This window comes from Myxine glutinosa, chromosome 7 (genome assembly GCF_964187855.1).
Source record: "Myxine glutinosa chromosome 7, kmMyxGlut1.1, whole genome shotgun sequence".
Taxonomy (NCBI): Eukaryota; Metazoa; Chordata; class Myxini; order Myxiniformes; family Myxinidae; genus Myxine; species Myxine glutinosa.
This window is the reverse complement of record NC_136267.1, coordinates 32,175,019-32,197,887: the sequence shown is the minus strand read 5'-3', so window position 1 is coordinate 32,197,887 and position 22,869 is coordinate 32,175,019. Positions and strand designations below refer to the sequence as shown.

The 22,869-nt window shown below is 46.7% G+C and overlaps 1 protein-coding gene across 7 annotated transcripts in view; it reads left to right on the top strand.

Annotated features, from left to right (window-relative positions):
• Positions 1–22,869, top strand: part of LOC137431094 (tight junction protein 2) — a 184,304-nt gene that overhangs the window by 132,377 nt on the left and 29,058 nt on the right. For all 7 annotated transcript variants that reach the window (XM_078781395.1, XM_068121996.2, XM_078781396.1 and 4 more), the window contains 2 exons: positions 6,625–6,835; positions 7,994–8,094. In XM_078781395.1, the coding sequence (XP_078637521.1) occupies positions 6,625–6,835; positions 7,994–8,094 (312 nt within the window). The remainder of the gene's footprint in view (positions 1–6,624; positions 6,836–7,993; positions 8,095–22,869) is intronic.

Below are 22,869 nucleotides of genomic sequence, written 5' to 3'. Positions count from 1 at the left end.
GACAAGTCAAGTTTGCTTCATTGACAAGTCAAGTTTGCTTTATTGACTAGTCAAGTTTGCTTAGTTGACAAGTCTAGTTTGCTTTATTGACTAGTCAAGTTTGCTTCATTGACAAGTCAAGTTTGCTTCATTGACTAGTCTAGTTTGCTTCATTGACTCGTCAAGTTTGCTTCATTGACAAGTCTAGTTTGCTTTATTGACTAGTCAAGTTTGCTTCATTGACAAGTCAAGTTTGCTTCATTGACTCAAGTTTGCTTCATTGACAAGTCAAGTTTGCTTCATTGACAAGTCAAGTTTGCTTCATTGACAAGTCAAGTTTGCTTCATTGATAAGTCTAGTTTGCTTCATTGACAAGTCTAGTTTGCTTTATTGACTAGTCAAGTTTGCTTCATTGACAAGTCTAGTTTGCTTTATTGACAAGTCAAGTTTGCTTCATTGACAAGTCAAGTTTGCTTCATTGATAAGTCTAGTTTGCTTCATTGACAAGTCTAGTTTGCTTTATTGACAAGTCAAGTTTGCTTCATTGACAAGTCAAGTTTGCTTCATTGACAAGTCTAGTTTGCTTTATTGACAAGTCAAGTTTGCTTCATTGACAAGTCAAGTTTGCTTCATTGATAAGTCTAGTTTGCTTCATTGACAAGTCTAGTTTGCTTTATTGACAAGTCAAGTTTGCTTCATTGACAAGTCAAGTTTGCTTCATTGATAAGTCTAGTTTGCTTCATTGACAAGTCTAGTTTGCTTTATTGACTCGTCAAGTTTGCTTCATTGATAAGTCTAGTTTGCTTCATTGACAAGTCTAGTTTGCTTTATTGACAAGTCAAGTTTGCTTCATTGACAAGTCAAGTTTGCTTCATTGATAAGTCTAGTTTGCTTCATTGACAAGTCTAGTTTGCTTCATTGACAAGTCTAGTTTGCTTTATTGACTCGTCAAGTTTGCTTCATTGACAAGTCAAGTTTGCTTCATTGACTCGTCAAGTTTGCTTCATTGACAAGTCAAGTTTGCTTCATTGACAAGTCAAGTTTGCTTCATTGACAAGTCAAGTTTGCTTCATTGATAAGTCTAGTTTGCTTAATTGACAAGTCTAGTTTGCTTTATTGACTAGTCAAGTTTGCTTCATTGACAAGTCTAGTTTGCTTTATTGACAAGGCAAGTTTGCTTCATTGACAAGTCAAGTTTGCTTCATTGATAAGTCTAGTTTGCTTCATTGACAAGTCTAGTTTGCTTTATTGACAAGTCAAGTTTGCTTCATTGACAAGTCAAGTTTGCTTCATTGATAAGTCTAGTTTGCTTCATTGACAAGTCTAGTTTGCTTCATTGACAAGTCTAGTTTGCTTCATTGACAAGTCTAGTTTGCTTTATTGACTAGTCAAGTTTGCTTCATTGACAAGTCAAGTTTGCTTCATTGACAAGTCTAGTTTGCTTTATTGACAAGTCAAGTTTGCTTCATTGACAAGTCAAGTTTGCTTCATTGATAAGTCTAGTTTGCTTCATTGACAAGTCAAGTTTGCTTCATTGACAAGTCAAGTTTGCTTCATTGACTAGTCAAGTTTGCTTCATTGACAAGTCTAGTTTGCTTTATTGACTAGTCAAGTTTGCTTCATTGACAAGTCAAGTTTGCTTCATTGACTCGTCAAGTTTGCTTCATTGACAAGTCAAGTTTGCTTCATTGACTCGTCAAGTTTGCTTCATTGACAAGTCTAGTTTGCTTTATTGACTCGTCAAGTTTGCTTCATTGACAAGTCAAGTTTGCTTCATTGACTCGTCAAGTTTGCTTCATTGACAAGTCTAGTTTGCTTTATTGACTAGTCAAGTTTGCTTCATTGACAAGTCAAGTTTGCTTCATTGACTCGTCAAGTTTGCTTCATTGACAAGTCAAGTTTGCTTCATTGACTAGTCAAGTTTGCTTCATTGACAAGTCTAGTTTGCTTTATTGACTAGTCAAGTTTGCTTCATTGACAAGTCAAGTTTGCTTCATTGACAAGTCTAGTTTGCTTCATTGACAAGTCAAGTTTGCTTCATTGACAAGTCAAGTTTGCTTCATTGACAAGTCAAGTTTGCTTCATTGACTAGTCTAGTTTGCTTTATTGACTAGTCAAGTTTGCTTCATTGACAAGTCAAGTTTGCTTCATTGACAAGTCTAGTTTGCTTTATTGACTAGTCAAGTTTGCTTCATTGACAAGTCTAGTTTGCTTCATTGACTCGTCAAGTTTGCTTCATTGACAAGTCTAGTTTGCTTTATTGACTAGTCAAGTTTGCTTCATTGACAAGTCTAGTTTGCTTCATTGACTCGTCAAGTTTGCTTCATTGACAAGTCTAGTTTGCTTTATTGACTAGTCAAGTTTGCTTCATTGACAAGTCAAGTTTGCTTCATTGACTCGTCAAGTTTGCTTCATTGACAAGTCAAGTTTGCTTCATTGACAAGTCTAGTTTGCTTTATTGACTAGTCAAGTTTGCTTTATTGACTAGTCAAGTTTGCTTCATTGACTTGTCTAGTTTGCTTCAATGACAAGTCAAGTTTGCTTCATTGACAAGTCAAGTTTGCTTCATTGACAAGTCTAGTTTGCTTTATTGACTAGTCAAGTTTGCTTCATTGACAAGTCTAGTTTGCTTCATTGACTAGTCAAGTTTGCTTCATTGACAAGTCTAGTTTGCTTTATTGACTAGTCAAGTTTGCTTCATTGACAAGTCAAGTTTGCTTCATTGACTCGTCAAGTTTGCTTCATTGACAAGTCAAGTTTGCTTCATTGACAAGTCTAGTTTGCTTCATTGACAAATCTAGTTTGCTTCATTGACAAGTCAAGTTTGCTTCATTGACAAGTCAAGTTTGCTTCATTGACTCGTCAAGTTTGCTTCATTGACAAGTCAAGTTTGCTTCATTGACAAGTCTAGTTTGCTTTATTGACTAGTCAAGTTTGCTTCATTGACAAGTCTAGTTTGCTTTATTGACTAGTCAAGTTTGCTTCATTGACAAGTCAAGTTTGCTTCATTGACAAGTCAAGTTTGCTTCATTGACTAGTCAAGTTTGCTTCATTGACAAGTCTAGTTTGCTTTATTGACTAGTCATGTTTGCTTTATTGACTAGTCAAGTTTGCTTCATTGACTTGTCTAGTTTGCTTCAATGACAAGTCAAGTTTGCTTCATTGACAAGCCAAGTTTGCTTCATTGACAAGTCTAGTTTGCTTTATTGACTAGTCAAGTTTGCTTCATTGACAAGTCTAGTTTGCTTCATTGACTAGTCAAGTTTGCTTCATTGACAAGTCTAGTTTGCTTTATTGACTAGTCAAGTTTGCTTCATTGACAAGTCAAGTTTGCTTCATTGACTCGTCAAGTTTGCTTCATTGACAAGTCAAGTTTGCTTCATTGACAAGTCTAGTTTGCTTCATTGACAAATCTAGTTTGCTTCATTGACAAGTCAAGTTTGCTTCATTGACTCGTCAAGTTTGCTTCATTGACAAGTCAAGCTTGCTTCATTGACAAGTCTAGTTTGCTTTATTGACTAGTCAAGTTTGCTTCATTGACAAGTCAAGTTTGCTTCATTGACTCGTCAAGTTTGCTTCATTGACAAGTCAAGTTTGCTTCATTGACAAGTCAAGTTTGCTTCATTGACAAGTCTAGTTTGCTTTATTGACAAGTCTAGTTTGCTTTATTGACTAGTCAAGTTTGCTTTATTGACAAGTCTAGTTTGCTTTATTGACTAGTCAAGTTTGCTTCATTGACAAGTCAAGTTTGCTTCATTGATAAGTCTAGTTTGCTTCATTGACAAGTCAAGTTTGCTTTATTGACAAGTCAAGTTTGCTTCATTGACAAGTCAAGTTTGCTTCATTGATAAGTCTAGTTTGCTTCATTGACAAGTCAAGTTTGCTTCATTGATAAGTCTAGTTTGCTTCATTGACAAGTCTAGTTTGCTTTATTGACTAGTCAAGTTTGCTTCATTGACAAGTCTAGTTTGCTTTATTGACTAGTCAAGTTTGCTTCATTGACAAGTCAAGTTTGCTTCATTGATAAGTCTAGTTTGCTTCATTGACAAGTCTAGTTTGCTTTATTGACAAGTCAAGTTTGCTTCATTGACAAGTCAAGTTTGCTTCATTGATAAGTCTAGTTTGCTTCATTGACAAGTCAAGTTTGCTTCATTGACAAGTCAAGTTTGCTTCATTGACTAGTCAAGTTTGCTTCATTGACAAGTCTAGTTTGCTTTATTGACTAGTCAAGTTTGCTTCATTGACAAGTCAAGTTTGCTTCATTGACTCGTCAAGTTTGCTTCATTGACAAGTCAAGTTTGCTTCATTGACTCGTCAAGTTTGCTTCATTGACAAGTCTAGTTTGCTTTATTGACTCGTCAAGTTTGCTTCATTGACAAGTCAAGTTTGCTTCATTGACTCGTCAAGTTTGCTTCATTGACAAGTCTAGTTTGCTTTATTGACTAGTCAAGTTTGCTTCATTGACAAGTCAAGTTTGCTTCATTGACTCGTCAAGTTTGCTTCATTGACAAGTCAAGTTTGCTTCATTGACTAGTCAAGTTTGCTTCATTGACAAGTCTAGTTTGCTTTATTGACTAGTCAAGTTTGCTTCATTGACAAGTCAAGTTTGCTTCATTGACAAGTCTAGTTTGCTTCATTGACAAGTCAAGTTTGCTTCATTGACAAGTCAAGTTTGCTTCATTGACAAGTCAAGTTTGCTTCATTGACTAGTCTAGTTTGCTTTATTGACTAGTCAAGTTTGCTTCATTGACAAGTCAAGTTTGCTTCATTGACAAGTCTAGTTTGCTTTATTGACTAGTCAAGTTTGCTTCATTGACAAGTCTAGTTTGCTTCATTGACTCGTCAAGTTTGCTTCATTGACAAGTCTAGTTTGCTTTATTGACTAGTCAAGTTTGCTTCATTGACAAGTCTAGTTTGCTTCATTGACTCGTCAAGTTTGCTTCATTGACAAGTCTAGTTTGCTTTATTGACTAGTCAAGTTTGCTTCATTGACAAGTCAAGTTTGCTTCATTGACAAGTCTAGTTTGCTTTATTGACTAGTCAAGTTTGCTTTATTGACTTGTCTAGTTTGCTTCATTGACAAGTCTAGTTTGCTTTATTGACTAGTCAAGTTTGCTTCATTGACAAGTCTAGTTTGCTTTATTGACTAGTCAAGTTTGCTTCATTGACAAGTCTAGTTTGCTTTATTGACTAGTCAAGTTTGCTTTATTGACTTGTCTAGTTTGCTTCATTGACAAGTCTAGTTTGCTTCATTGACAAGTCAAGTTTGCTTCATTGACAAGTCTAGTTTGCTTTATTGACTAGTCAAGTTTGCTTCATTGACTTGTCTAGTTTGCTTCATTGACAAGTCTAGTTTGCTTTATTGACTAGTCAAGTTTGCTTTATTGACTAGTCAAGTTTGCTTCATTGACTTGTCTAGTTTGCTTCAATGACAAGTCAAGTTTGCTTCATTGACAAGTCAAGTTTGCTTCATTGACAAGTCTAGTTTGCTTTATTGACTAGTCAAGTTTGCTTCATTGACAAGTCTAGTTTGCTTCATTGACTAGTCAAGTTTGCTTCATTGACAAGTCTAGTTTGCTTTATTGACTAGTCAAGTTTGCTTCATTGACAAGTCAAGTTTGCTTCATTGACTCGTCAAGTTTGCTTCATTGACAAGTCAAGTTTGCTTCATTGACAAGTCTAGTTTGCTTCATTGACAAATCTAGTTTGCTTCATTGACAAGTCAAGTTTGCTTCATTGACTCGTCAAGTTTGCTTCATTGACAAGTCAAGCTTGCTTCATTGACAAGTCTAGTTTGCTTTATTGACTAGTCAAGTTTGCTTCATTGACAAGTCAAGTTTGCTTCATTGACTCGTCAAGTTTGCTTCATTGACAAGTCAAGTTTGCTTCATTGACAAGTCAAGTTTGCTTCATTGACAAGTCTAGTTTGCTTTATTGACAAGTCTAGTTTGCTTTATTGACTAGTCAAGTTTGCTTTATTGACAAGTCTAGTTTGCTTCATTGACAAGTCAAGTTTGCTTCATTGACAAGTCTAGTTTGCTTTATTGACTAGTCAAGTTTGCTTCATTGACAAGTCTAGTTTGCTTTATTGACTAGTCAAGTTTGCTTCATTGACAAGTCAAGTTTGCTTCATTGACAAGTCTAGTTTGCTTTATTGACTAGTCAAGTTTGCTTTATTGACTAGTCAAGTTTGCTTCATTGACTTGTCTAGTTTGCTTCAATGACTAGTCAAGTTTGCTTCATTGACCTGTGAAGTTTGCTTCATTCACAAATCAAGTTTCAAGGTCCAGGGAGGTGACTTCCCCATTCAAGTTTATTGCCTCCCAGACAGCCTGTGTTTTAGCAACAGTAGAGTTTGTGGAAAGTAAAATTGGGTTCCAATTAAATTAAATTAAATGAAAATAGACATAATATGAAAAATAAGAGCCAGGCTGATTGTGATGTCATGTGAGATGATGAAACGCAATGTGACTGACTCGCCTCAGAAGGATTCTTATTGGTCTCTAACCTTCTTGAGCTGTTGACTGCATGCAGCAATTGGGGTTGTCATATTGAGCCCACAGGAGGAAGCGATTCTCGTTATTCATAATATATTGTTGAATAATGGCCATATTTGAAATACCGCCTTCTCTTTATTGACCACAGAACCGGCATGCCGTGCTGGACGTGACACCAGGAGCCGCTGCTCGTCTCCATCGCAGCCGGTGGCATCCCATCGTTATCTTCTTGCAGCCTGACTCCCGTTCCGGATTGCGAGCCATGCGTCGTCGTCTCTGCCCAGCATCTGACAAAAGCAGCCAACGCCTCTACGACCAAGCACTCAAGCTCCAGCGAAACTACTCTTTCCTTTTTACAGGTGTTGTCTGGGTTCTTCATCACTTGAGAAGGAATATTCTTTCTATCTAGATCTCATCACTACTGCTTCCATGTCTCCTACACCCACATCTTGGTGAATAACCCACACCGACTGACAATTACGTGGAGTTCAGGAGCACAAAGATGATAGGATATTGCGGTAACAATAGGTTTTGTCTGTTACCTGTAATATCATTATTATCATAATTATATTCTCTTCTGAAGAATAGCAAAATCTCCCCAATTATGAGTAATGCCCCTGAGTGAATTATATTTCTGAAACATCAATAAGAGTTAAATATGAAGATTCATGGCAGCTGGGAGATAGGCCGGTAAAAAGTAAAGATTCAAAATGGGTGGTGATCCAGAAGTAGCATTTTAGTTAAAAAAAATAAATAAATAAACGATTTTCAGTGCATCCAATTCATTAAAAAAAACTATCTTCATTGTGGTATTTCAAGGCGGCTGAAGATGTGGATAAAATAAACTAAAAAAAAAACAACAAAAAAGTATACCCCTCCCACAAAATCCCCCCCACTCCACTCCCCCCCCTACAACAGGGAAAGGGTACTCAGGGTCAGGTCATGGATACACCAAAAAATATGCCCCATCCACTTGCGAGGGTAAGAACCCCACGTATGATTTCCAGGTGTATGGCTGGGCCAATCCACACCAAATTTGCATATGCACTGGGGGTACGCAGTCACATCGGTAGAAAAAAAAAAATCCTCGCACTCCTGCACAAGGAAATTCTCCATATGTGTGGGTGTGTACATCCAAATATCATTATTTAAAAAATTTTCAAAGTTATTTTAAAAAAACGCTTCTGTACACCGCCCTTGAGGCTCAGTTTGCAAGCCACCGTCTACAATTCCAATAGAAGAGACATAATTAGTCTTTTATGTAAAATGTTTTTCAAGTTTGTTTTATCCTCAAAAACAGACCGTAGTGAACACACATTCATGTTAAAAGATTGGCCTTTAGAATCTACCCTTATGAAGGGGGACAGACATCTACACAAACACGCAAACACGCAAATTGACATTGTGTTCCATATGGTAGATTGTTTTTTTTGTTTGTTAAAAAAACAAAAAATCGTCATGCAATGCCATCCGAAAATTGAATATATCGTGTAACGTTTGTTCTCTTTTATTTCCAGCAACAATAAAACTTAACTTTTTGAATGATGGATGGTACGGGCAGCTGAAAGCCACGATTCGGGAACAACAGGGGCAGCTCGTTTGGGTGTCTGCCGTAAAGGTGAGGAATTCGTTTTCACCTCATGAATTGATAATAAATTAAAACTACAGATCTTCGTGGAAAGGAAAAGGAAGCAATCGGGCATGTCTTGTCGCCCATTATCTTATCATTTGCCAAAATCACCTTGATCAATCAAATTCTCAGGCTCGCAGCCAATTACCGGACCATTACCGGACAATTACCGGACAATTACCGGACCATTACCGGACAATTACCGGACCATTACCGGACAATTACCGGAAAATTACCGGACCATAACCGGACCATTACCGGACAATTACCGGACCATTACCGGACCATTACCCGACCCTTACCGGACAATTACCGGACCATTACCGGACCATTACCGGACCATTACTGGACCATCACCGGACCATCACCGGACCATTACCGGACAATTACCGGACCATTACCGGACCATTACCCGACCCTTACCGGACAATTACCGGACCATTACCGGACAATTACCGGAAAATTACCGGACCATTACCGGACCATTACCGGACAATTACCGGACCATTACCGGACCATTACCCGACCCTTACCGGACAATTACCGGACCATTACCGGACCATTACTGGACCATTACCGGACCATCACCGGACCATCACCGGACCATCACCGGACAATTTGATCCTGTTCTCATGTGGGAATGTGCGATGGATATTGTGCACCTCGTGATGGAACCTGAAAATGGTGGAAATGTACAAGTACTTTTGATTTGTTGGTTTTATGCATTGTGATCATTGATAAATGCCAACAGTGCACACTCACAAATGAGTCTCCATATAAATCCCAGGGTCTCCTTTTCATTGGAGTTGGATTCGTTGTATTGGATCCAGAGTTTGATCCAGAATTTTGACTAAAATTGGGATAGAGAGTTAAAAAGATTCACCCTTTGTTCTTTTTTGAAATTCTGGAGCTACTGAAACAAAGGGCACCGCAGGTGCATGAGCACCTTTTGCTCCACTTGTATGAGTTCGATTCCCATGGTTCTTCACTTGTATGAGTTCGATTCCCATGGTTCTTCACTGGTGTGAGTTTGATTCCCATACTTGTTCACTGGTGTGAGTTCGATTCCCATGGTTCTTCACTGGTGTGAGTTTGATTCCCATAGTTGTTCACTGGTGTGAGTTCGATTCCCATGGTTCTTCACTGGTGTGAGTTTGATTCCCATAGTTGTTCACTGGTGTGAGTTTCATTCCCGTGGTTCTTCACTGGTGTGAGTTCGATTCCCATGGTTCTTCACTGGTGTGAGTTTGATTCCCATAGTTGTTCACTGGTGTGAGTTCGATTCCCATGGTTCTTCACTGGTGTGAGTTTCATTCCCGTGGTTCTTCACTGGTGTGAGTTCGATTCCCATGGTTCTTCACTAGTGTGAGTTCGATTCCCATGGTTCTTCACTGGTGTGAGTTTCATTCCCATAGTTGTTCACTGGTGTGAGTTCGATTCCCATAGTTGTTCACTGGTGTGAGTTTGATTCCCGTGGTTCTTCACTGGTGTGAGTTCGATTCCCATGGTTCTTCACTGGTGTGAGTTCGATTCCCATGGTTCTTCACTGGTGTGAATTTCATTCCCGTGGTTCTTCACTGGTGTGAGTTTCATTCCCGTGGTTCTTCACTGGTGTGAGTTCGATTCCCATAGTTGTTCACTGGTGTGAGTTCGATTCCCATGGTTCTTCACTGGTGTGAGTTTCATTCCCATGGTTCTTCACTGGTGTGAGTTTCATTCCCGTGGTTCTTCACTGGTGTGAGTTCGATTCCCATGGTTCTTCACTGGTGTGAGTTCGATTCCCATGGTTCTTCACTGGTGTGAGTTTCATTCCCATAGTTGTTCACTGGTGTGAGTTCGATTCCCATAGTTGTTCACTGGTGTGAGTTTGATTCCCATAGTTGTTCACTGGTGTGAGTTCGATTCCCATGGTTCTTCACTGGTGTGAGTTTCATTCCCATGGTTCTTCACTGGTGTGAGTTTCATTCCCGTGGTTCTTCACTGGTGTGAGTTCGATTCCCATGGTTCTTCACTGGTGTGAGTTCGATTCCCATGGTTCTTCACTGGTGTGAGTTCGATTCCCATGGTTCTTCACTGGTGTGAGTTTCATTCCCATAGTTGTTCACTGGTGTGAGTTCGATTCCCATGGTTCTTCACTGGTGTGAGTTCGATTCCCATGGTTCTTCACTGGTGTGAGTTTCATTCCCGTGGTTCTTCACTGGTGTGAGTTCGATTCCCATGGTTCTTCACTGGTGTGAGTTTGATTCCCATAGTTGTTCACTGGTGTGAGTTCGATTCCCATGGTTCTTCACTGGTGTGAGTTTGATTCCCATAGTTGTTCACTGGTGTGAGTTCGATTCCCATAGTTGTTCACTGGTGTGAGTTCGATTCCCATGGTTCTTCACTGGTGTGAGTTCGATTCCCATGGTTCTTCAATGGTGTGAGTTCGATTCCCATAGTTGTTCACTGGTGTGAGTTCGATTCCCATAGTTGTTCACTGGTGTGAGTTTGATTCCCGTGGTTCTTCACTGGTGTGAGTTCGATTCCCATGGTTCTTCACTGGTGTGAGTTCGATTCCCATGGTTCTTCACTGGTGTGAGTTTGATTCCCATGGTTCTTCACTGGTGTGAGTTCGATTCCCATGGTTCTTCACTGGTGTGAGTTTCATTCCCGTGGTTCTTCACTGGTGTGAGTTCGATTCCCATGGTTCTTCACTGGTGTGAGTTTGATTCCCATAGTTGTTCACTGGTGTGAGTTCGATTCCCATGGTTCTTCACTGGTGTGAGTTCGATTCCCATGGTTCTTCACTGGTGTGAGTTCGATTCCCGTGGTTCTTCACTGGTGTGAGTTCGATTCCCGTGGTTCTTCACTGGTGTGAGTTCGATTCCCATGGTTCTTCACTGGTGTGAGTTCGATTCCCATGGTTCTTCACTGTTGTGAGTTCGATTCCCATGGTTCTTCACTGGTGTGAGTTTCATTCCCATGGTTCTTCGCTGGTGCGAGTTTGATTTCCATGGTTCTTCACTGGTGTGAGTTTGATTCCCATGGTTCTTCACTGGTGTGAGTTTGATTTCCATGGTTCTTCACTGGTGTGAGTTTGATTCCCATGGTTCTTCACTGGTGTGAGTTCGATTCCCATGGTTCTTCACTGGTGCGAGTTTGATTTCCATGGTTCTTCACTGGTGTGAGTTTGATTCCCATGGTTCTTCACTGGTGTGAGTTCGATTCCCATGGTTCTTCACTGGTGCGAGTTTGATTTCCATGGTTCTTCACTGGTGCGAGTTTGATTCCCATGGTTCTTCACTGGTGCGAGTTTGATTTCCATGGTTCTTCACTGGTGCGAGTTTGATTTCCATGGTTCTTCACTGGTGTGAGTTTGATTCCCATAGTTGTTCACTGGTGCGAGTTTGATTCCCATGGTTCTTCACTGGTGTGAGTTCGATTCCCATGGTTCTTCACCGGTGTGAGTTCGATTCCCATGGTTCTTCACTGGTGTGAGTTTGATTCCCATGGTTCTTCACTGGTGCGAGTTTGATTTCCATGGTTCTTCACTGGTGCGAGTTTGATTCCCATGGTTCTTCACTGGTGTGAGTTTGATTCCCATGGTTCTTCACTGGTGTGAGTTTGATTTCCATGGTTCTTCACTGGTGTGAGTTTGATTCCCATGGTTCTTCACTGGTGCGAGTTTGATTTCCATGGTTCTTCACTGGTGCGAGTTTGATTCCCATGGTTCTTCACTGGTGTGAGTTTGATTCCCATGGTTCTTCACTGGTGTGAGTTTGATTCCCATGGTTCTTCACTGGTGTGAGTTTGATTCCCATGGTTCTTCACTGGTGTGAGTTTGATTCCCATAGTTCTTCACTGGTGTGAGTTTGATTCCCATGATTGTTCACTGGTGTGAGTTCGATTCCCATGGTTCTTCACTGGTGTGAGTTCGATTCCCATGGTTATTCACTGCTGTGAGTTTGATTCCCATGGTTCTTCACTGGTGTGAGTTTGATTCCCATGGTTCTTCACTGGTGTGAGTTTGATTCCCGTGGTTCTTCACTGGTGTGAGTTTGATTCCAGTGGTTCTTCACTGGTGTGAGTTTGATTCCCGTGGTTCTTCACTGGTGTGAGTTTGATTCCCGTGGTTCTTCACTGGTGTGAGTTTGATTCCCATGGTTCTTCACTGGTGTGAGTTCGATTCCCATTGTTCTTCACTGCTGTGAGTTTGATTCCCATGGATCTTCACTGGTGTGAGTTTTATTCCCATGGTTCTTCACTGGTGTGAGTTTGATTTCCATGGTTCTTCACTGGTGTGAGTTTGATTCCCATGGTTCTTCACTGGTGTGAGTTCGATTCCCATGGTTCTTCACTGGTGCGAGTTTGATTTCCATGGTTCTTCACTGGTGTGAGTTTGATTCCCATGGTTCTTCACTGGTGTGAGTTCGATTCCCATGGTTCTTCACTGGTGCGAGTTTGATTTCCATGGTTCTTCACTGGTGCGAGTTTGATTCCCATGGTTCTTCACTGGTGCGAGTTTGATTTCCATGGTTCTTCACTGGTGCGAGTTTGATTTCCATGGTTCTTCACTGGTGTGAGTTTGATTCCCATAGTTGTTCACTGGTGCGAGTTTGATTCCCATGGTTCTTCACTGGTGTGAGTTCGATTCCCATGGTTCTTCACCGGTGTGAGTTCGATTCCCATGGTTCTTCACTGGTGTGAGTTTGATTCCCATGGTTCTTCACTGGTGCGAGTTTGATTTCCATGGTTCTTCACTGGTGCGAGTTTGATTCCCATGGTTCTTCACTGGTGTGAGTTTGATTCCCATGGTTCTTCACTGGTGTGAGTTTGATTTCCATGGTTCTTCACTGGTCTGAGTTTGATTCCCATGGTTCTTCACTGGTGCGAGTTTGATTTCCATGGTTCTTCACTGGTGCGAGTTTGATTCCCATGGTTCTTCACTGGTGTGAGTTTGATTCCCATGGTTCTTCACTGGTGTGAGTTTGATTCCCATGGTTCTTCACTGGTGTGAGTTTGATTCCCATGGTTCTTCACTGGTGTGAGTTTGATTCCCATAGTTCTTCACTGGTGTGAGTTTGATTCCCATGATTCTTCACTGGTGTGAGTTCGATTCCCATGGTTCTTCACTGGTGTGAGTTCGATTCCCATGGTTCTTCACTGCTGTGAGTTTGATTCCCATGGTTCTTCACTGGTGTGAGTTTGATTCCCATGGTTCTTCACTGGTGTGAGTTTGATTCCCGTGGTTCTTCACTGGTGTGAGTTTGATTCCAGTGGTTCTTCACTGGTGTGAGTTTGATTCCCGTGGTTCTTCACTGGTGTGAGTTTGATTCCCGTGGTTCTTCACTGGTGTGAGTTTGATTCCCATGGTTCTTCACTGGTGTGAGTTCGATTCCCATTGTTCTTCACTGCTGTGAGTTTGATTCCCATGGATCTTCACTGGTGTGAGTTCGATTCCCATGGTTCTTCACTGGTGTGAGTTTGATTCCCGTGGTTCTTCACTGGTGTGAGTTCGATTCCCATGGTTCTTCACTGGTGTGAGTTCGATTCCCATGGTTCTTCACTGGTGTGAATTTGATTCCCATGGTTTTTCACTGGTGTGAGTTTGATTCCCATGGTTCTTCACTGGTGTGAGTTTGATTCCCATAGTTGTTCACTGGTGCGAGTTTGATTCCCATTGTTCTTAACTTGTGTGAGTTTGATTCCCATGGTTCTTCACTGGTCTGAGTTCGATTCCCATAGTTGTTCACTGGTGTGAGTTCGATTCCCATGGTTCTTCACTGGTGTGAGTTTGATTCCCATTGTTTTTCACTGGTGTGAGTTTGATTCCCATAGTTGTTCACTGGTGTGAGTTCCATTCCCATAGTTCTTCACTGGTGTGAGTTTGATTCCCATAGTTGTTCACTGGTGTGAGTTCCATTCCCATAGTTCTTCACTGGTGTGAGTTTGATTCCCATTGTTTTTCACTGGTGTGAGTTTGATTCCCATGGTTCTTCACCCGTGTGAGTTCGATTCCCATGGTTCTTCAATGGTGTGAGTTCGATTCCCATAGTTCTTCACTGGTGTGAGTTTGATTCCCATAGTTCTTCACTGGTGTGAGTTTGATTCCCATGGTTCTTCACTGGTGTGAGTTCGATTCCCATAGTTCTTCACTGGTGTGAGTTCGATTCCCATAGTTCTTCACTGGTGTGAGTTCGATTCCCATAGTTCTTCACTGGTGTGAGTTTGATTCCCATAGTTCTTCACTGGTGTGAGTTTGATTCCCATTGTTCTTCACTGGTGCGAGTTTGATGCCCATGGTTCTTCACTGGTGTGAGCTTGATTCCCATGGTTCTTCACTGGTGTGAGTTCGATTCCTATGGTTCTTCACTGGTGTGAGTTCGATTCCCATGGTTCTTCACTGGTGTGAGTTCGATTCCCATAGTTGTTCACTGGTGTGAGTTCGATTCCCATGGTTCTTCACTGGTGTGAGTTCGATTCCCATGGTTCTTCACTGGTGTGAGTTCGTTTCCCATGGTTCTTCACTGGTGTGAGTTTGATTCCCAGAGTTGTTCACTGGTGTGAGTTCGATTCCCATGGTTCTTCACTGGTGTGAGTTCGATTCCCATGGTTCTTCACTGGTGTGAGTTCGATTCCCATAGTTGTTCACTGGTGTGAGTTCGATTCCCATGGTTCTTCACTGGTGTGAGTTCGATTCCCATGGTTCTTCACTGGTGTGAGTTCGATTCCCATAGTTGTTCACTGGTGTGAGTTCGATTCCCATGGTTCTTCACTGGTGTGAGTTCGATTCCCATGGTTCTTCACTGGTGTGAGTTTCATTCCCGTGGTTCTTCACTGGTGTGAGTTTGATTCCCATTGTTGTTCACTGGTGTGAGTTCGATTCCCATGGTTCTTCACTGGTGTGAGTTCGATTCCCATGGTTCTTCACTGGTGTGAGTTCGATTCCCGTGGTTCTTCACTGGTGTGAGTTCGATTCCCATGGTTCTTCACTGGTGTGAGTTCGATTCCCATGGTTCTTCACTGGTGTGAGTTTGATTCCCATGGTTCTTCACTGGTGTGAGATTGATTCCCATGGTTCTTCACTGGTGTGAATTTGATTCTCATGGTTCTTCACTGGTGTGAGTTTGATTCCCATGGTTCTTCACTGGTGTGAGTTTGATTCCCATGGTTCTTCACTGGTGTGAGTTTGATTCCCATGGTTCTTCACTGGTGTGAGTTTGATTCCCATGGTTCTTCACTGGTGCGAGTTTGATTCCCATGGTTCTTCACTGGTGCGAGTTTGATTTCCATGGTTCTTCACTGGTCTGAGTTTGATTCCCATGGTTCTTCACTGGTGTGAGTTTGATTCCCATGGTTCTTCACTGGTGCGAGTTTGATTTCCATGGTTCTTCACTGGTCTGAGTTTGATTCCCATGGTTCTTCACTGGTGCGAGTTTGATTCCCATGGTTCTTCACTGGTGCGAGTTTGATTCCCATGGTTCTTCACTGGTGCGAGTTTGATTTCCATGGTTCTTCACTGATCTGAGTTTGATTCCCATGGTTCTTCACTGGTGCGAGTTTGATTCCCATGGTTCTTCACTGGTGTGAGTTTGATTCCCATGGTTCTTCACTGGTCTGAGTTTGATTCCCATGGTTCTTCAATGGTGCGAGTTTGATTCCCATGGTTCTTCACTGGTGTGAGTTTGATTCCCATGGTTCTTCACTGTTCTGAGTTTGATTCCCATGGTTCTTCACTGGTGTGAGTTTGATTCCCATGGTTCTTCACTGGTCTGAGTTTGATTCCCATGGTTCTTCACTGGTGTGAGTTCGATTCCCATGGTTCTTCACTGGTGTGAGTTTGATTCCCATGGTTCTTCACTGGTGTGAGTTTGATTCCCATAGTTCTTCACTGATGTGAGTTTCATTCCCATGGTTCTTCACTGGTGTGTTTGATTCCCATGGTTCTTCACTGGTCTGAGTTTGATTCCCATGGTTCTTCACTGGTGTGAGTTCGATTCCCATGGTTCTTCACTGGTGTGAGTTTGATTCCCATGGTTCTTCACTGGTGTGAGTTTGATTCCCATGGTTCTTCACTGGTGCGAGTTTGATTTCCATGGTTCTTCACTGGTGTGAGTTTGATTCCCATGGTTCTTCACTGGTGCGAGTTTGATTTCCATGGTTCTTCACTGGTGTGAGTTTGATTCCCATGGTTCTTCACTGGTGCGAGTTTGATTTCCATGGTTCTTCACTGGTGTGAGTTTGATTCCCATGGTTCTTCACTGGTGTGAGTTCGATTCCCATGGTTCTTCACTGGTGTGAGTTTGATTCCCATGGTTCTTCACTGGTGTGAGTTTGATTCCCATAGTTCTTCACTGGTGTGAGTTTGATTCCCATTATTCTTCACTGGTGTGAGTTCGATTCCCATGGTTCTTCACTGGTGTGAGTTCGATTCCCATGGTTCTTCACTGCTGTGAGTTTGATTCCCATGGTTCTTCACTGGTGTGAGTTTGATTCCCATGGTTCTTCACTGGTGTGAGTTTGATTCCCGTGGTTCTTCACTGGTGTGAGTTTGATTCCAGTGGTTCTTCACTGGTGTGAGTTTGATTCCCGTGGTTCTTCACTGGTGTGAGTTTGATTCCCATGGTTCTTCACTGGTGTGAGTTTGATTCCCATGGTTCTTCACTGGTGTGAGTTCGATTCCCATTGTTCTTCACTGCTGTGAGTTTGATTCCCATGGATCTTCACTGGTGTGAGTTCGATTCCCATGGTTCTTCACTGGTGTGAGTTTGATTCCAGTGGTTCTTCACTGGTGTGAGTTTGATTCCCGTGCTTCTTCACTGGTGTGAGTTTGATTCCCGTGGTTCTTCTCTGGTGTGAGTTTGATTCCCGTGGTTCTTCACTGGTGTGAGTTTGATTCCCGTGGTTCTTCACTGGTGTGAGTTTGATTCCCGTGGTTCTTCTCTGGTGTGAGTTCGATTCCCATGGTTCTTCACTGGTGTGAGTTCGATTCCCATGGTTCTTCACTGGTGTGAGTTTGATTCCCATGGTTCTTCACTGGTGTGAGTTCGATTCCCATTGTTCTTCACTGGTGCGAGTTCGATTCCCATTGTTCTTCACTGGTGTGAGTTTGATTCCCATGGTTCTTCACCGGTGTGAGTTCGATTCCCATTGTTCTTCACTGGTGTGAGTTCGATTCCCATTGTTCTTCACTGGTGCGAGTTCGATTCCCATTGTTCTTCACTGGTGCGAGTTCGATTCCCATTGTTCTTCACTGGTGTGAGTTTGATTCCCATGGTTCTTCACTGGTGTGAGTTCGATTCCCATTGTTCTTCACTGGTGTGAGTTCGATTCCCATTGTTCTTCACTGGTGTGAGTTTGATTCCCATGGATCTTCACTGGTGTGAGTTCGATTCCCATGGTTCTTCACTGGTGCGAGTTTGATCCCCATGGTTCTTCACTGGTGTGAGTTTGATTCCCATGGTTCTTCACTGGTGTGAGTTTGATTCCCATGGTTCTTCACTGGTGTGAGTTTGATTCCCATGGTTCTTCACTGGTGTGAGTTTGATTCCCATGGTTCTTCACTGGTGTGAGTTTGATTCCCATGGTTCTTCACTGGTGTGAGTTTGATTCCCATGGTTCTTCACTGGTGTGAGTTTGATTCCCATGGTTCTTCACTGGTGTGAGTTTGATTCCCGTGGTTCTTCACTGGTGTGAGTTTGATTCCCATAGTTCTTCACTGGTGTGAGTTTGATTCCCATGGTTCTTCACTGGTGTGAGTTTGATTCCCATGGTTCTTCACTGGTGTGAGTTTGATTCCCATGGTTCTTCACTGGTGTGAGTTTGATTCCCATGGTTCTTCACTGGTGTGAGTTTGATTCCCATGGTTCTTCACTGGTGTGAGTTGATTCCAGTGGTTCTTCACTGGTGTGAGTTTGATTCCCATAGTTCTTCACTGGTGTGAGTTTGATTCCCATGGTTCTTCACTGGTGTGAGTTCGATTCCCATGGTTCTTCACTGGTGTGAGTTCGATTCCCAGGGTTCCTCAGGTGTTATCAGCAAATTCAATATATCTGTAGAAATGTCTGTGTCCTTCCTGTAGCAGGCTTATGTATCATGGCAATTTGTCTAGAATTGGATTTTAGCCACAAACATTCACGACCTGTCGTGAATACCCAAATTCTCTGTCACGAGTACTTGGGCTCTACCACCACTGGAAGTTACCTGTGTTACCTGGACAACTCGGGTCATAGTTCATCGGGAAAAACATTAAAGGTAAATGCGAAGGTCTAATTCTTGAATTAAAGTGCTAAAGCGCGGCGTTACGCGCGCTGCTTGTGAGCAAGGAGGAAGCGGACAAGCGGTAACATATAAACGTCTTTATTGTAAGAGCACACTGTAACACTGAACTGCTCCGGGCTGGTCGCCCGGTGTATATCATGAGGCCACGCCTACCCCTCGGGCGTGGCCACCGCCCACTTGGTGCGTGGAATGATGTCACCACGCCAGTGGGCTTTTGTGTCCGCCACACGCGCCCCCCCAGAATTCCCGCGCACCTGGAGGGCCAGTTTGCGGGGCAGACGAATGACCCAGCCGAAATGCCCCCTGGCGATCGGCGGCGTCCAGGGTGCAGGGATGCCAGGTGGGATGCCCCTGGCTGCCCCTGGGATGGGTGCAGGACCGCGGGGTGGCGTGGCGGCGGGGCTGGGCGGTGCCGGGGTCCGCCCGCAGGAGGGCGGCCCCGACGTGGGGGTCGGGCCACTGGCGGTGGATGGTCCACATCGAGGTGGGCCGGCTTGAGGCGGTCTACCGAAACGCGGTCAGGAGTACCGCCGATGTCCAGGGTGAAGTGCTTCGCCCCGGTCTCCAGCACGCGGAAAGGCCCGTCGTACGGGGGCCGCAGTGGTGTCCGATGGGCATCGTGGCGGACGAAGACGTACTCCGCCGTGCGAAGCTCCGGGGCGACGTGCGTCGGTGGGTGCCCGTGGCATGCCGTTGGCACCGGGGCGAACCTCTGGGCGGTCTCTTGCAGAGCAGAGCGCTGCTGTGCCGTGGAGTCGGGGAGGAACTCGCCCGGCACCCGCAGCGGTTGCCCGAAGACCAACTCCGCCGCGGATGCGCGCAGGTCCTCCTTGGGCGCCGTCCGGAGGCCCAGCAGGACCCAGGGGAGCCTGTCGACCCAGCCGCCGTCGCGGAGGGTGGCCCGGAGCGCGGCCTTCAATGAGCGGTGAAATCGCTCACACAGGCCGTTAGCCTGGGGGTGGTAGGCCGTGGTTCGGTGCAGCCGGACCCCGAGCCCCTGCGCAACCGCCCCCCAGAGCTCCGAGGTGAACTGGGGGCCGCGGTCGGATGAGATGTCTGAGGGGGCGCCGAACCGGGCGACCCAGGTGGCGATGAAAGCCTGCGCGACATCGGCCGCCGTTGTCGACGCCAAGGGCACGGCCTCCAGCCACCGGGTGGTGCGGTCCACCATGGTGAGGACGTAGGTGAAACCCCGCGAGGGGGGCAGAGGTCCCACCAGGTCCACGTGGACGTGGTCAAACCGGCGTTCCGGCACCGTGAACGGGGCCAACGGGGCCTGGGTGTGCCGGTGCACCTTGGCACGCTGGCACGAGAGGCACGTCCTGGCCCAGCCGCGGACGGCCTTCCGGAGGCCATGCCAGACGAATTTGTCGGCGATCAGCCTTTGGGAGGCCCTCGCGCCCGGGTGGGACAGGCCGTGGATGGCGTCAAACACCTGGCGCTGCCAGCCCGCGGGCACGATGGGGCGAGGACGCCCGAGGGAGATGTCGCACAAGAGGGCCGTGCCCGCGCCGTCGAACGGCACCTCGGTGACGCGGAGGCCTGTGACGGCGGTCCGCAAGGCCTGGACGTCGGGGTCAGCGGCCTGGTCCGCTGCCATCCGGGCATAGTCGATGCCGAAGTGGACTGCGTGGGCGACGGCCCGGGAAAGGCAATCCGCCACCGGGTTGTCCTTCCCCGCGACGTGCTGGATGTCCGTCGTGTACTCGGACACGGCCGAGAGGTGACGCTGCTGCCGGGCCGACCACGGCTCGGTGACCTTGCCCATCGCGAAGATCAGCGGCTTGTGGTCGACGAAGGCAGTGAACGCACGGCCCTCGAGCAGATGGCGGAAGTGCCTGACCGCCAAGTGAAGTCCGAGCAACTCGCGGTCGAAGGTACTGTAACGGCGTTCGGGCGGGCGAAGCTGCCGGCTAAAGAACGCCAGCGGTTGCCAAGCTTCACGCACCCATTGCTCGTGCACCGCGCCCACCGCGTAGTCCGAGGCATCGGTGGTGAGGGCGATCGGTGCATCGGGCGCCGGGTGCGCGAGCATGGTGGCGTTAGCCAAGGCGAGCTTCGCGCCCGTGAACGCCGTGTCCATCTGCTAGGTCCAGGTAATGTCGCCTTTGCCCGGCTTACCTCGGAGAGCTTCGTGCAGGGGGCGCAGGAGCTGGGCGATACGGGGCAGGAACCGATGGTAAAAGTTCACCATGCCCAGGAACTCCTGCAGCCCTCTGATCGTGCGGGGGCGCGGAAACCCCTTCACTGCCTCCACCTTGGCCGGCAGGGGGACGGCTCCGTGCCTGGTGACACGGTGCCCCTGAAAATCGATTGTGGCGGCGCCGAACCGGCAAATTGCGGGGTTCACAATCAGGCCATGCTGGCCCAGGCGTTCGAAGAGCGTGCGGAGGTGGCGTAGGTGCTCTTCGCGGGACGCGCTGGCGACGAGGATATCGTCCAGGTAGACGTAGACAAAATCCAAGTCGCGCAGGACGCTGTCCATCAGTCGCTGGAACGCCTGAGCCGCATTCTTCAGACCGAAGGGCATGCGCAGGAACTCGAAGAGTCCGAATGGCGTGATGACCACCGTCTTCGGGACGTCCTCCAGCCTGACGGGGACCTGATGGTAGCCGCGTATGAGGTCCACCTTCGAGAAGAAGGACCTGCCCGCCAAACAGGCGGAAAAGTCCTGAATGTGGGGGACGGGGTAGCGGTCGGGAGTCGTGGCGTCATTGAGACGGCGATAGTCCCCGCACGGTCGCCATCCCCCGCCGGGCTTCGGCACGATGTGCAGCGGCGACGCCCAAGCGCTCTCTGAGCGCCGAACGATGCCGAGTCGCTCCAGGGTAGCGAACCCCGCTTTTGCCACCGCCAGCTTCGTCGGCTCGAGGCGGCGTGCCCGGGCGTAGACTGGTGGCCCGACGGTGGGGATGTGATGGGCCACCCCGTGCTTGACGGCCCCCGCCGAGAAGGTGGGCCGCGTGAGGGCCGGGAAGCCGGCGAGGAGGCGGGTGAATGCGTCCGCTGCCGGAAGCGTACAGACCAACGTGGCCGGAACCGAATCGTTCGGCAAGCCGCTTGGCAAGCCGCTCGTTGAGCTGGGCAACGCACAAGCGAGCGAGCTGAACGTCTCGGCCTGGACAAGCCGTCTGCGCTTGACGTCGACCAGGAGCCCATTAGCGCACAGGAAGTCCGTGCCAAGCAGTGCCATGGGCACGTCGGCGGTGAGGAACGTCCATCGGAAAACCTGCCCTCCAAACCGCAGAGAGAGGCAGCGTTTTCCGTACGTACGGATGGGCGTCCCGTTCGCGGCAAGCAGCGCGGGGCCCCCACCCGCGGCGTGCTTGTCTGACGTGCCGGCGGGAATGACACTCACCTGCGCTCCCGTGTCGCACAGGTAACGGCGCCCGGAGAAGGTGTCCGTTATGAACAGCAGGCTGCTCGAACGGCCGGCGCTAATCGCCACTATTGAGCGCCGGCCCGGGCGTTTCCCGACCCGTTGAAGGAGCACGGCGGATGACACCGCCGAGCTTCGTGGCCGAACTTGGCGTGGAACCAGCACCAGGTGGTGGAGCTGGAGGAGCGCGGCTGGCTCCGCCAGGCCGGTGGAGTTGGCGGGTTTCCCCGCGGTGGCGGTTTTCGCTGCGGCGGTGGGCGGGGCATGGCGGCGTTCACGAGGTGCGTATCAGCATGCTGCTGAACATCAGCATGCTGTAGAAGCTGATGCTGTGGAACATGCTGCTGAACATCAGCGTCGAGGGCCGTGACGGCCACGCCGACGCTCGTCCGCGTGTCCGAAGCGGCGAAGTACCTGTCTGCCTCAGCTGCCAATGCTTGGGGTTCCGTTAGCTCGGTCCCGGCCAACGCGAGGCGAACCTGCGCTGGAAGTTGGCGCCGGAAAAGCGCCCGGAATAGCGAACCGGGGGCTTCGTCGCCCAACAGTGACAGCATATGGTCCATTCGGACCGACGGGCGCGTCTCACCGAGCTCGGGGAGATCCAGGAGGCGGTCGGCCCGTGCGTCGTCCGTGAGGCCGAACGTGGCTAGGAGTAGCCGCTTGAGTGCCTCATACTTGTGGCCGTCCGGTGGGTGGCGAAGGACGGACACAACTCGAGCGGCCGTGCCGGGCCCGAGGGAGGCGACGACATGGCAGTAGCGCAGGTCGTCGTCGGTGAGGCGCCGAAGCTGAAATTGGGCTTCGGCTTGAACGAACCAGACTTCGGCCTGGGCCTCCCAAAATTCGGGAAGTTTAATCGCCATTGCCTTGTCGTTGGCCATTGCAATGGCGTCGTGTTCGGAAGGATCGCTACGGCAGATCCAACGTCGAGGGTCACCAGTAAAGCGCGGCGTTACGCGCGCTGCTTGTGAACAAGGAGGAAGCGGACAAGCGGTAACATATAAACGTCTTTATTGTAAGAGCACACTGTAACACTGAACTGCTCCGGGCTGGTCGCCCGGTGTATATCATGAGGCCACGCCTACCCCTTGGGCGTGGCCACCGCCCACTTGGTGCGTGGAATG